This window comes from Dromiciops gliroides, chromosome 3, assembly GCF_019393635.1.
Source record: "Dromiciops gliroides isolate mDroGli1 chromosome 3, mDroGli1.pri, whole genome shotgun sequence".
In the NCBI taxonomy this organism is placed as follows: Eukaryota; Metazoa; Chordata; class Mammalia; order Microbiotheria; family Microbiotheriidae; genus Dromiciops; species Dromiciops gliroides.
The window spans coordinates 254,306,871-254,321,150 of record NC_057863.1 but is presented as its reverse complement, the minus strand read 5'-3'; the positions used below and the strand labels follow the sequence as shown (position 1 = coordinate 254,321,150).

The 14,280-nt window shown below is 35.1% G+C and overlaps 1 protein-coding gene across 1 annotated transcript in view; it reads left to right on the top strand.

Moving 5' to 3' along the window:
- The first annotated feature begins 13,101 nt into the window (after window positions 1–13,101).
- The window catches only part of LOC122747424 (lipase member I-like), a 29,148-nt gene continuing 27,969 nt past the window's right edge, over window positions 13,102–14,280 (top strand). The window contains exon 1 of the mRNA XM_043993450.1: window positions 13,102–13,503. Within this exon, the coding sequence (XP_043849385.1) occupies window positions 13,102–13,503 (402 nt within the window). The remainder of the gene's footprint in view (window positions 13,504–14,280) is intronic.

The window sequence follows — 14,280 nt, the reverse complement described above, 5'->3', positions numbered from 1 at the left end:
ATGCCTTACAATCAGAGCAGTGATTTACATAGTTCGGTGGTTACATAAGATCTGGTGATGCAAACTAAACAAAAAATGTAATTGGTCCATAACCATGCTTATTTGCAAAAGGGTAGTCTTCAGAATCCATAATAACAAGAAAAACATAGAGCTGGACATTCTCTGGAAAGTCCTCCACCAGATCTCATTCACCCTCCTCTTTGCCAGAAAGACCCAGTGCTAGGAAAATACACACCTTCCAACCAGATTCAATTATCCTCTATCCATCCTCTTTATCTTTCTCAAAAGGCAGGACCAGTCTCAGTTGTGTGCACAGTCCCCTTCATAGTCTCTTACACTTTTCTATATGAAATAAATTGAACTCTAAGCCCTAGAAATTGGTTACAGTGATTATTAAAACTCTTAAGTATTAATCAAGGATGAAAATATTTTGGAATATAGAAAAACAAGGGAGAAATTGGGCACCTATATTTTAATCATATATCCTTACCTACAGATTAGCTTATCTAAATTAAACCTATGTAACCAATAGGAAAATTGATATAACCAATTAATAATCAATTTCACAAACGTGAGTGCTTCAGACAAAATGAAAGAATCAAGAGTGTGTTTTTATGCTTGAACGTCACTATCATTTGTGGAATCCATTTTATAAAACCTATGCCTTGAAATGTGTATGCATTACACATAACACTTCAAGTTTTATACATTTGTTAAAGAAAACCTGAGATTGGGGCAGCTACATGGCACAGCAGATAAAGTACTGGTCCTGAATTCAGGAAGACCTGAATTCAAATCTGGCCTCAGACACTTAACACTTATTAACTGTGTGATCTTGGGCAAGTCACTTAACCCTCATTGCCCCATCAAAAAAGAAAAAAAAGAAACCTGAGAAGTTTTTCATAAAATGTGAAATCAAAACAAAAGAAAATCAACCTGCTACATACAACTAGAATATGAAGGAAATAAAAATAAGGAGAAATAAATCAAGTCATTGCAGTTGATACCAATACAAGTATACTTTTTTTTTTTGGTGAGGCAATTGGGGTTAAGTGACTTGCCCAGGGTCACACAGCCAGTAAGTGTTAAGTATCTGAGGCCAGATTTGAACTCAGGTACTCCTGACTCCAGGGCCAGTGCTCTATCCACTGCGCCATCGAGCTGCCCCTAATACAAGTATACTTTTACTCCTATTGTAACAAGATAATAGGGAAGATTCTGGGAAGATGGTGGAGTAGGTAAAAAAACTCCACACTCTCCAAATTTCTTACACACACACACACACACACACACACACACACACACACACACACACACACAAACAACATCACCTCAAAGTGAATGACAAAAGTCAGGTAAAGCACTTGTTTTCCTAAGACTACTTGAGAGGACCTCAAGAAAAACTCTCTCCAAGTCAGAGTGTGGCATGATTGAAGTGCAAATACCACAGGGTCAGCTCCACAGAATCAGCAAACAATAATCCCTGGAAGCAAATGGGTAGAGAGGCTGCCTCAATCTCAGGAATTTTCACCTCACACTGACCTCAAGAACTTTCATGAACAGTATAGCCCTAACAGCTGAGTAGGAGAAGAGTGGAAAATCTTCCACTATCTTGGGACTTCAAGGCCAGCTGTGCTGACCAGACACAGTCCCGAGCTGCTGCTGTGGATAAGAAACAGGTGAGTTCAGTAGCAGAGGACTGGGGACCTTGGCTGTGGACACTGCAGGAGAATCAAGGTTCTGGTTTTGGTTAGAGGGCAGAGGAAAGCCCAATCTCCCAATCCCCCAATTTCCATCTGAAGGAGATCCCAAGGGGAAAACTTGCAGGAATATCAGCCAAGTTTCAAAGCTCCCAGCTTAAGGAAAAATATTGCAAGCAACAAGAAGAAAAATTCATTTTAAATAATGAAGAGCTACAATCGGGATCACACAAGGTTTAGTAGCTTCTGTGTTGAAAAACAGTAAGTCTTAAAACGCTATATTTAGAAGAGCAAAATCGCTGGGGTTGTGACCAAGGATCATTTCCCCCATATTGTTAAGTATAATCCTGAATGAAAAAGTGGACATTTAAAGAGCTGAAAACCTTTCAGGTATTTGTGGCAAAAACAGCAGAACCTAATAGAAAATTTGATATATAAAATTCAGGAGAAGTATAAGGTCAACATTAAAGACCAAGTATAAGAGACTCATTAAGGTTAACTTGTTTATTTCTTATATATAAAAATGGTATAAGTACTCTTACGAGTATCATCATTGCTTGGGTGGTTTGAAAGAAAGACTTGGGCTGAGCTGAGTATGATGGGATGGTTCTAAAAAAATATAACTGGGTAGGGAGACATAAAAAGGAACAATTATCTAATACAAATGAGACATGAAAGAAAGAACTGATACAGAAGAAGCAAGTGGGAGTGAAGGCCTGGTAGTGCTGGAACTTTTCATCAAAAATGGATAAAAGAGAATAATATATACATCTAGAAGGAGATAAAAGTCTTCTAAATTTAGGAAGAAATAAGAGGTTGAGGGGATAGGATAAAGCAGGGACTTTTAGAAGGGTTTTCAGGTGCAGAATTAAGGGCATTGAGGGAGGGGATGAGAGGGACTTCTAGAAGGTTAGGTAGATTAAGATGGAGGATGGTGTAGAGGATAAGGAAGGGACTCAAAGGGGTGGGCAGATTAAGAAATAGGAAGGCAAAGAAGTGGATAGAAGTAAATTAGATTCATGAGAAGGGATAGGGTAAATAGGGTGAAAAGAAAAGTGAGGAAAAATAGGATGGAGGGAAATAAATAATGAGAATAGTTTTGTGAATGGAATAAATTTACCCATAAAACAGAAATGGATAGCAGAATGGATTGAAAATCTGAATTCAACAATATGTTGCTTATAAGAAACACAATAAAAATAAAAGATACACACAGTTAAAGGGCTGTAGTAAAAAATATTATGCTTTAGCTGCTGTATAAACAGCAGGGATAGTAATCATGATCTCAGATAAAATTAAAGTGAAAATAGATTTAATTAAAAGAAATAACTGAGTAAACTACACTATGTGACACCGATATTATTTGATATTACTTTAGAATATTTAAAATAACTGTAGACAGTATAAAAATACCTGAGAGTATACCTGCCAAAACAGAACCAGAAACAATGTGAACATAATTTTAAAGTCCTCTTTATACAAATAAAGTCTGATTTAAATAATTAAAGAAAGGTTAATTGTTCATAGGTAGGCAATTTTATTTTTTCTAAGAAATCTATTTATTCAGTGACTTTACAATTAAATTACTAAAAAAATTTTACTGAGAAAAAATAATAGAAAAATTCATTTGGAAGAACAAAAGGTCAAAAATTTCTAAGAAACTCATGAAAAATGTAAAGAAAGGAGATTCATCAGTATCAGGCTTTAAACTATATTATGTCAGGGATAGCTAGGTGGTGCACTAGATAGAACACTGGCCCTGGATTCAGGAGAACCTGAGTTCAAATCTGACCTCAGATACTTGAGGCTTACTGTGTGACCCTGGGCAAGTCACTTAACCCTCATTGCCCTGCAAAAAAACCAAAACAAAAATAAACTATATTATATCAGTAAATATCAAAACTGTCTGGTACTAGCTAAGAAATAAGATAAACCAGTAAAACAGTGTAGGTATACAATACACAATAATAAAGAACCATAGTAACCCTGTATTTGATAAATGTGAATATTTAGGTTTGGGGGATAAGAATTCATTATTGGTAAAAAAAAATGTTGGGAAAGATGGAAAGCAGTCTGGCAGAAATTGGGCATAAAATCAATATCTTAAACCAGGTAGCAAGATAAGGTCAAAATGGATACTTTACCTAGATATAAAGGGGAGTATCACAAGAAAATTAGAACATAGAACATAGTATCTTATCAGACTCATGGATAAGAGAATAATATATAAAGAAACAAGCAATAGAGAGCATTGTGAGATATTAAATGGATTATTTTGATTATATTAAATTTGATAGTTCTTATACAAATAAAGCCAATGAATCCAAGATTAGAAGGAAAGCAGAAAGTTTCTGGGGAGGGGGGAGTGGAGGACGGGAGGGCAGAAGTGGGGCAGAACTTTAATAGAAATCTCTCAGAAAAAGGTCTTTTTTCTCAAATATATAAAGAACTTGGTTAAATTTATGAGTCATTCCTCAATTGGTAAATGATCAAAGGATAGGAACTGCAGGGGGTTTTGTGTTGAAGAAATCAAAACTATATGTAGTAATATGAAAACATTATCTAAATTATTAATGATTAGAGAAATGCAATTTTTTATATTGTGAGATATCATCTTATACCTATCAAATTGATTAAAATGACAGATACCCAACAAGTCATGGCTAAACAAATTGTGATTTCCCCATCCAGAGAAAGAACTGACAAATAGAAATAACTACAATATATTCTGTGTGTGTGTGTATGGATATGTATATATGTGTGTATACATATATCTATATATATTATTCAAGTTTAATCGTAGCCTTCTTAAGGGGTGTAGGGAGGGAGAAAAAATAAAATCAAAAGTGCATATCAAAGAAAACAGATGGAAACACAGAAAAGCTGGGTAGTTTGGCAAACAATGTATAGCATTTATTACTTAAGTTTTCAAAAATGTAAACAATGTTCTGCTGTGTACATGGAAATATATTATTAAAGTTTAAAATGAATAAAGTTTTTTTTAAAAAATCAAGATAAAGAAGGCTCATATTTGCCTTTCCTATTCTTATAGCCATGCCATAATCCATTGCTGAAAGAACTTAATATTTTAATATAATATTATAAACCCTCAATGTTTCTTTGGTCATCTACTACTCTGTGACACCAGGAGGGGAGAGCAAGGTGTTTTGTTTTTTGTTTGTTTGTTTTTGTTTTTGTTTTTGTTTTAGTCAGGCAACTGGGGTTAAGTCACTTGCCCAGGGCCACACAGCTAGTAAGTGTCAAGTGTCTGAGGCTGGATCTGAACTTGGGTCCTCCTGAATCCAGGGCTGGTGCTCCATCCACTGTGTCACCTAGCTGCCCCCCTGAGGCTTTTTTGATAGCTGTTTCCACAATGTTGTCTTCTGAGTTTATATCTTGGTCTTTTGTTACACTGTAGTAGCCTTTTATGATCAAATTCTTTTTTCTGCTGTTTGCTCATTTTTCCAGCATATTTCTTGACTTTGAACTTTTTGTTAAAGTTGGGCTCTGCTTTCCTGGGGTCAGGGAGGCACTGTCCCAACCTTTAGACTTTTGTGCTGTTATGTGCAGAGGTAGTGCTGGGGATATGCAAGTTTTCCTCGAGTGCAATGTTGTGTGGTCCTGAAAGAAGTATTGTCAGTGCCCTCCTGTTCTGTAATCTTGTATTTACATAGGAAAAGCCTCTGTTGCCCTGCAGCTGCAAGTACTAGTGCTCCTCTCTGCTTTGAAACTGACCAAAGCCTCTGTTCCCTTCTTACTGACCCCCATTGCTCTTCTCTGCCCTGAAACTCCAACCTAGAACTTTTAGGGGTAACAGAATTGCCAACCAACCCCATCTGTATCTATTGTCTGTAAAAGGTTCCCTGTAATTTCTTTCTGACCAGTTGTCTGACCCCTTTACTATCTCTGGGCTAAGAACTTTCAAAGTTGCTATTGCTGCAGCTATTGCTGCTGTGTTTCTGTTGCCACACAGCTTGTGTGAGCTTTAAGCAGCTCTCCTTCCTGGTATTACAGACTTCTCCTGCTGACATCTTAAATCTTCTTAGGCTAGAAAAATATCTCACCTGAACCTTTCTTTGGCTCTGCTGCTCCAAAATTTGATTTGAGGAATCATTTTAAAGTTGTTTGGAGGGTTACGTTGAGAGAGTTTACCTAAGTGGCTTTCCCTAATCCAACATCTACCCTCCAGTTGACTTTAAAGGACATCTAAATTCATCAAGAGCTTTAAAAAATTTGTTCTAAAGCCTATGTTATATTTAGTCAACTTAGATGTGTTCTTATCTGCTAAAGCTATCAGGGTTAAGTGTAAGTGTGGTAATTGATTAATTCAATTTATCTTTACCCTTACATATTAAGTACCTATTTTCATACTTGTCTTTTTCAGAGGAATCCCTAGACATGAGCTAAAAGGTAAAATTATCTCTTGAGATCTGGGGTTAGTGTTTACTGAGCCAATGAATGTGGGGGGGAAAGTCTAATTCTTCTAATTAGAAGATTCTTTTAGCACTAGTCTGCCCAAAAAATGGCTATGGTATCAATTTTTGTAATGCTAGCAGCTGTTGCTACTAGATTCTGATGGAAGCACTTTTACCAATCTGAAGATAAGACTAATCATGTCCCAAAATGTCACATGCTTTATTTTATACTTTTATTCAGATACATTAAAAAACAGTTGTTTAGTAGCATAAAGGTTAGGATGCAAGACAATGATGATTTTAATATTCAATGATACTGGAGAAATAAATGATTTTAATACTTATGGCAACCAAAATACTTAGATAAAATAATCATACTCTCTAAAATGGTATCAAATCATTATGCAAGGTAAAATTCAATTTACTTTCCCCAATGCTGAATAATTATTTTTAATATACAGTTCAGAAAAATGTTGTTAGAATGTCATGAAAAAAATCAAGAATGAACTATAGCAATGCTCTATTCCATAGCAAAAATCTAATTTGACTAAGTTGTATATGCAGAGTACTAGATACATTTTGCTGCCTATCAATTATTGACATAAAATAACAGCTTTCAAAAACATAAAAGTTCTAAATTTGATGTCATGTGCACAGCATGTAGGCCATATTTTATAGCCTAATCCATTTGTTGTGCCCACTTATGTAACTGACCTCGTATTGCTATACATCCAAGAATTACATATGTACTATGTAGTTTTAAACTTAAAAAGTAGTTAATAAACAAATAAGCTTATTGTAAAATCAGGGTGCAAATTTTAGTTTGCAGATGTGTCTATCTTCTAGGATACATCCCAAAATAAAACTTTCTTATTTTCATTTTCATTGAGTTTCTTGTTAGATTAATAAGCATTAGGTGTACTAAGGAGAGAAGAGTAATTCTATGGGAATTTTTAAGGTCTGACAAAGCTTATTCTGTAGCATGAATTAGCCTGACCCTAAATGAGGCAAGTCTGGTAATTCAAGCTACAAAACAAGACTCACTTCTCTCCCAAGAATACCGAATCACATTAATTCTCTGGGAAATCTCAGTTTTCCATTTCAAGAAAGCTAGATTTTGTCACTTCACTCTCCACAAAATCATAATTATAATAATGAATGAATGAGTGAATGAAAAGTTTTGTGTAATGCCATGAAATACTACTTAAACCCATAGTTGCTAAATCATTTTTGAACTATGCCTTAAAACTAGAGAATTAGTGCTTCTGTTATAATATCAGATGACAGTGCTGTAAGTGTAGAAGCCTTGACAGTTTTCTCTCCTCTCAAGTAATGTGAAAAATGGGGAAAAATCCACTTTTTCTCTCCTTTGGCTGATTGTCAAAAGCATCCAAGAGAGACTCAACTGGTTTTGTTCTCCAGAAGCAGAGTCTACATAACACACATATATCACCTCTACTTAGTCAATCTTTTAGGGACAAAGATAGTTTCATACTGTCTCTCCCATTAGAATGTGAGCTTCTTGAGGGAAGACACTGTGTTTGCCTTTCTTTATATTTCTGGCACTTAGCAGAGTGCCTCAAACAGTATAAGCATTTAATAAATGTTTGTTGACAGTGTCCTATTTTTGGAAGGATGTCAAATATTTATTTTGGGTTAATACTGATTAGAAACATAGTACATAAGACTGAGCCACCAACAGAAATAACTGGCATGGCTACTTGAATATTTCAGTCAAAAGAACCTGACTTAAATATGTTCATCTTACCCTAATTCACACTGTGGAAATTTCTCCAGCCTTCATGTGTAAGAACAACAGAAAGTATATAGTACTTAAGGAAGGCTTGTTTCATACTGAGAGGAGTTCTGAGAGAGGAGCAGGTCAAGAAATCCATGGCAAGAAAGGATAAGGCCTTGCTGTTTGGGAGGCTAATTAATGACATTTGGGAACTTCATAACCGTGGCTTTAAAGAGTACTGTCGCTTGTGAGGATTTCTCCTAAATATGACATGCATAGTTAGTTAACTGAAGATAACTGTCAAGTAGGTATAAAATTCCCATGCTGTTCTCTTCAACTAAATTAATTGTGAAAGTAAAAGTGAGATGTTGATTCAAAGGCTACCTGTCTCTTCATTCTCTTCCCCACAGTACTACTTGTCACTGTATGGTGTCATGACAACAAATCTTTAGTTTCTTAGAGAGGAAGATAAAAAACATTTTAGAATCAATAGAACACCAGATATTTTCTGTCTATTCCACAGATGATAAAAAGTCCTAGAGTGATGTGCATTCAATTGCTATTTGTTTTATTCAAGAAGCTCTATTTTTAAATTCCAAGGGATACTTGAAAGAATTTTTGAACATTTTCACAATATTGTGCTTATCTACCAGTTATTTTGGGTGATTGATTATCCGTAAAATTATTTTTCAATGACAATCAATGGTATTTCCTGCTTAATAGAGTGCTAATTATAAGCAGAGAAGTGGAGGCTCTAGGGAATATTTCTGGAGAAATCATGCTTGCTCATGTTTGATATATTACCCTTGAGATTCAAGTGCAAACCTAAAAGTATTGTGTATTTCTGGTGCACTATACCTTAATCATCTCTCATATCTATCTCTCAGAATTCTAGGAGTATTTTCAGGGATTTTGTACCTCCTCTACCACTGCTGGCTTGGGCCCTACACTGAATGTTTTCTGGCATCTCTAAGGGCCAATAACAATCAGCCCAGTTCAATGAAACCACAAAAGTGATTGGCTTTAAGAAAAATATATTTACTTTGAAGATACAGAAATAATACGAGCATAAAAATTCTTCATCACCATCCATGCCTCAGGACTCTCTCTCTCTCTCTCTCTCTCTCTCTCTCTCTCTCTCTCTCTCTCTCTCTCTCTCTCTCTCTCAGCCAGTACTTTATCCACTGTGCCATTTAGCTGCCACCAACACACTTTCATACCAGTTTAGGGGACTGGGTTTAATGCAGTTTCTATGTAACATTAATTGCATCAAGTTAACTTCCAGATATAGCATGATTATCAGATTAACTTTTATTTCAACTACTGCTGGGCTACTGAAGGTCACTCCTTGCCCTTCTGCCCACTGATGTTCAGCTGACCATGAAACTCATAGGTTGGGATGCTGAAACAATGGTATACTAAGATGGCAGATTACCCAGAACATCTGGAAGCCTAAGCATTCACTCTTCTGACATTTTTTTTTAAATTCACAAGGTCATGGCCTAGAACAAAGGAGAACAAATACAAATGCTAAAGATTGAGGCTGGTTTCATGGCACCACCTTGCTTGAGAGAAAAAAAAAGCCCCAAAGGTCTCTCCTTTTCCAACACTGTCTCTCATCTGACACCATAAGAGATGGAGTTCCAAGAAATATATAAGGAATGCAGCTAAAGAGAAAATGATTATTTTTTAATGTCTCCACCTTAATCAAAAAACATTTTATTTACCACATCAATAGTTGACTGGAAAAAAATAGTTGACTGGAACCAATTACAGAAAATGTCTCTGTAAGTCACTATCACTACATGTCAGCAGGACTTTCTTGGAAGCAGGATTCCTAGCCTCCTCTATGTGCAAATACACTGTCAGATGAATTCTATACATGTGTGTTTCCCCCTTACATAAGTTTGAGTGTCAGCTCCACCTTTTAATAGATGTTGGAGCAGCTAGGTGGCACAGTGGATAAAGCACTGAACCTGAATTCAAGAGGACCTGAGTTCAAATCCAACCTCAGACACTTGACACTTACTAGCCATGTGACTCTGGGCAAGTCACTTAACCTTCATTGTCCTAAGGAAAAAAAATGTAGATGTGGAACACTGGTTAAGTCACTTCATTTTCATTCTGTAAGTTTCCATTTCCTCAGCTACAAAGTGGAGGACAATATTACTATACTACTGACCTCACAGAATTGTTTTGAATAAACAATTTTTAAAACTATAAAGGACATTATAAAAATAAAATCTATAAAAATTAACATTAACCATTTACTATATGCCAGGCACAATGCTAATATAATAAAGCTTACATTTATATAATACTTTAAGATATACAAAGCACTTTATATACATTGTCACCTTAAACCTTTAACACAACCCTGTAAAGTAGTAACTCCATTTAACAGAATGGGAAACTGAAGATGAGTTTAAATGACTTGCTTAGGGTCGGTCATAGAATTTGGACTCAGGTCTTCCTGACCCCAAGTCTTGCACTTTATTGACAGTACCACCCAGAGAGTTGATATTATTTTATCATGTGAAGTTTTGGTTTTTTACCCAAAGGTAATTCACCTAAATATCCTAACAAAATTACTATATTGTACATGAAATGTTATAACATAGTTATAACATGAAATGTTATAACTATAGATTTGCTAAACAAGTAAATAAGGAAAATGCTAGTTTACCTTGATTTTAACAATTTTCAAAAAATTTTCAAAACATAAATTTTATGTATTTTTCCTTTGGTTTCAAACATGTTGTATAATCAGGTGAAATAAATTGTTACACTGACCATATCCATCACCTCACTATAAGGAAGTGGATAGCTTGTTTTACCATGGGATCTCTGGAATCCTGATTGGTCCTTATTTTAATCAGAGTTCATAAGTCTTTTAAAATTGTTCGTCTTTACAATATCATCATCATCATATGAAACATTGTCCTAGTTCTGCTTATGTTATTCTCCATCCATTCATACAAGTCTTATCAGGTTTCTCTGAAACCATCATTTCATAATTTCTTTCTTTTTTTTTTCTTTTTCTTTTGGTGAGGCAATTGGGGTTAAGTGACTTGCCAAGGGTCACACAGCTAGGAAGGGTCAAGTTTCTGAGGCTGGATTTGAACTCAGGTACTCCTGAATCCAGGGCTGGTGCTCTATCCACTGCGCCACCTATCTGCCCCCATAATTTCTTAGAATAGTATTCCATCACGTTCATACACCATAACTTTTTCAGCAATTCCCCAGTTGATGGCCATCCCCACAGTTTCCAATTCTTTGTTGCTACAAACAAAACTGCTATAAGCATTTTTGTGTATGCTTAAAAGTTGTTTTACTTAGGATTAATTCCTCCATTAAATAAGCCTCCCTCTTATTCTCCCTTGCCCCTTTCCCCTTGTTTCTGTTGAGAAAAAGATATTCCTATACCCAATTTTGTGTGTATTTTCCCATCTTTTGACCAGTTCACATGAGTAAAATTAAAGTGTCACCCACTCCCCTCACCTTCCCCCTTATTTGTATTTATTTTTATTCGTATACCCCAATTGTGTGAGATAATTTTCTCATCCTTCTCCTTCCTTTCTCTCTGACCCCACAGTATATTCCTCTTCTCTTTACCTTCCATTCTTCTTTTAAGTTTACTAAAACATAACAGAACCTCTCCAAGGCCCTTTGTCTGATTAGATTCCCTCTATGGTCCTTGATAATAACAGGGCTCTAGGAATTCAAGTGTATTTTCTCCCTATATTAGACTATAAACAGTTTATCCTTCTGATAAATATAAGGACTTGTAATATATTTAAATTGGTGACTCTTTAAAAAATTTTTTAAATAATAAACATTTTTATTTATAGTTTTGAGTTCAAAATTTTATTCCTCTTTTCCTCCCCCCTGCTGAGGTGGTGAGCAATCAGATAGTATGTTTCATCATTAGTTCTTTGGGATTGTCATGAATCATTGTATTGCTGAGAATAGTTAAGTCATTCACAATTCTTCATCAAACAATATTGCTATCTCTATGCACAATGTTCTGCTGGTTCTGCTCACTTCACTATACATCAGTTAATACAAATCTTTCTATGCCTTTCTGAAATCATCCTGCTCGTCATTTCTTATAGCACAATAATATTCCAGCACCATCATATACCACAAGTTGTTTAGCCATTCCCCAATTGATGGGTATTCCTTTGATTTCCATTTCTTAGCCACCAAAAAGTAGCTCCTATAAATATTTTTTGTGCAAATAGTTCTTTTTCTCTTTTGGGAAATGTCTTTAGGATATAAACTTAGAATTAGATGTGGGAAAACTGGGATGTTAATCCACTATTGGTGAAGTTGTGAAAAGACACAACCATTTTGGAAAGCAGTTTGGAACTATGCCCAAAGGGCTATAGAACTGTGCATAGCCTTTAATCTAGTAAATTCATGACAACAAAAGTTTAATGGAAAATATAAACATGTCTAAAATTTATTTAACAATATTTTAAACATTTTAAAGTTTGTAATCCCAATTCGTTTGCCCTCCAGAATATCATATTCTATGCCTTCTGCTCCTTTAATGTAGAAGCTTCTAAATCTTGTGTTATCCTGACTGTGGCTCCACCATATTTGAATTGTTTCTTTCTTGCTGCTTGCAATATTTTAAAGGAATCAAGGTGTATGTAGAGGGTGAGGGGATTGTGACATGTGAAATGTTTACACTAAAAGGTGTATTTCATACAAGAGAAGGAATGATACAGTAGTATAAATGTTATATCCCAGGAAGTTGTCTTCCTATTATGACAAGCTGTATCTAAGTTATTCAAATGTTACTTGTGTGATTTCAGTATTTTCTAGGCAGAAAGAAAAGGAATATAGAAGTGTATTTTATCTAGTCATTTGAAGAGCAAGTAGGGTCAATCTGGATAATGTAAGTCACAAGATAATATATTTAGTGGATCTTAATTTCTTTGCAACACTTATATAATGATTTTTTAAAAGAGTAAAAATTAGGGGGGGAGCTAGGTGGCACAGTGGATAAAGCACCAGCCCTGGATTCAGAAGGACCTGTGATCAAATCCAGCATCAAACACTTGACAATTACTAGCTGTGTGACCCTGGGCAAGTCACTTAACCTTCATTGCCCAGAAAAAAAGAGTAAAATTGAATGGATAAAATCCACTTTCTCCAAATCTTATTTTCTTTCTTTATGGACTTCAAAAGAAATATCTGAAGTAAAACCTATGCTAGCATGATGACTCTTTTGGTTTTGATGCTTTGTTTTTCAGATACAAAAAATCAATGTCTGAAATTTACTGATCTGAGTTTAAAAGAAGCTTTCATGGATATATTTCGGCCAAGAATTGAAATCAAGTTGATGTTATATACAAGGGAAAGTATAACCTGTGCTCGGCCTCTTTTTAAACGTAATTTTATACTTAATGATAAGTTCAACCCCACGAAGAAAACAGTTTGGATTGTTCATGGATTTAGACCATTAGGCACAAACCCAATATGGCTTGAAAAATTGATAAAACTTTTGCTGTCTTCAGAAGATGTGAATATAATTGTAGTTGATTGGAATCGGGGTGCTACAACTTTAATTTATCAAAGAGCTATAAAAAGAACCTGGAAAGTTGCTCAAATGTTGAAAGAATACATTAAAAGGATGGTGGTAAGTTGGGAATTTGTTTACCTGAAACAATATGAAAGAAAAAATGAATGAATGCAACAGTGTGTTAAGAAATATCATAATGTGAAATTTGAAAGAAGAAAAACTTGGATGAACTAAACTGTTGACAAATGAGGAGAGTGATTTACTGAGTTACTAATTATCCTAAGAAGATAATAGACTACCATTTAGTGGCCTGGACCAAAATTAAAATGAAATGTTACACATAGAACTCTAAGTACCAAAATAGTGCTGAAATAAGGCCTGTTGGGAGAGGTTTAAAAATATTTGTCCTAAAACAGCTAAAAATGTCACATATGATTGAATTACATTTTATCTATTTTCCTCTCTAAATTTTAATTTTTTACACATGCTAATTATCTGTCTCTCCGACTATGCCTCTCTCCATCCCACTGAATAAAACTCAAAAAGAAAAAGTATATAAAAACCTCAAAACAAAAATATATGGTCTACCAAAATAAATGCCCATAACTATGGTGCATGACCAAAAATTGATGTATCATTTGTCATTATAAGTCTATCACTTATCTAGCAGGAAATGGATGCTGTACTTAATCTTAAACCCTTTGCAGTGATACTTATTACATTGATAAGAGATTAAGGTCTTTCAAAGTGTCTTTTCTCTAAAAAACTTGGGCTTTTTTTGTTGTTTGTTGTTTTTTTGTTTTTTTCATTTTGGTTTTGGTGAGGCACTTGGGGTTAAGTGACTTGCCCAGGGTCACACAGCCAGTAAGTGTTAAATGTCTGAGGCCGGATTTG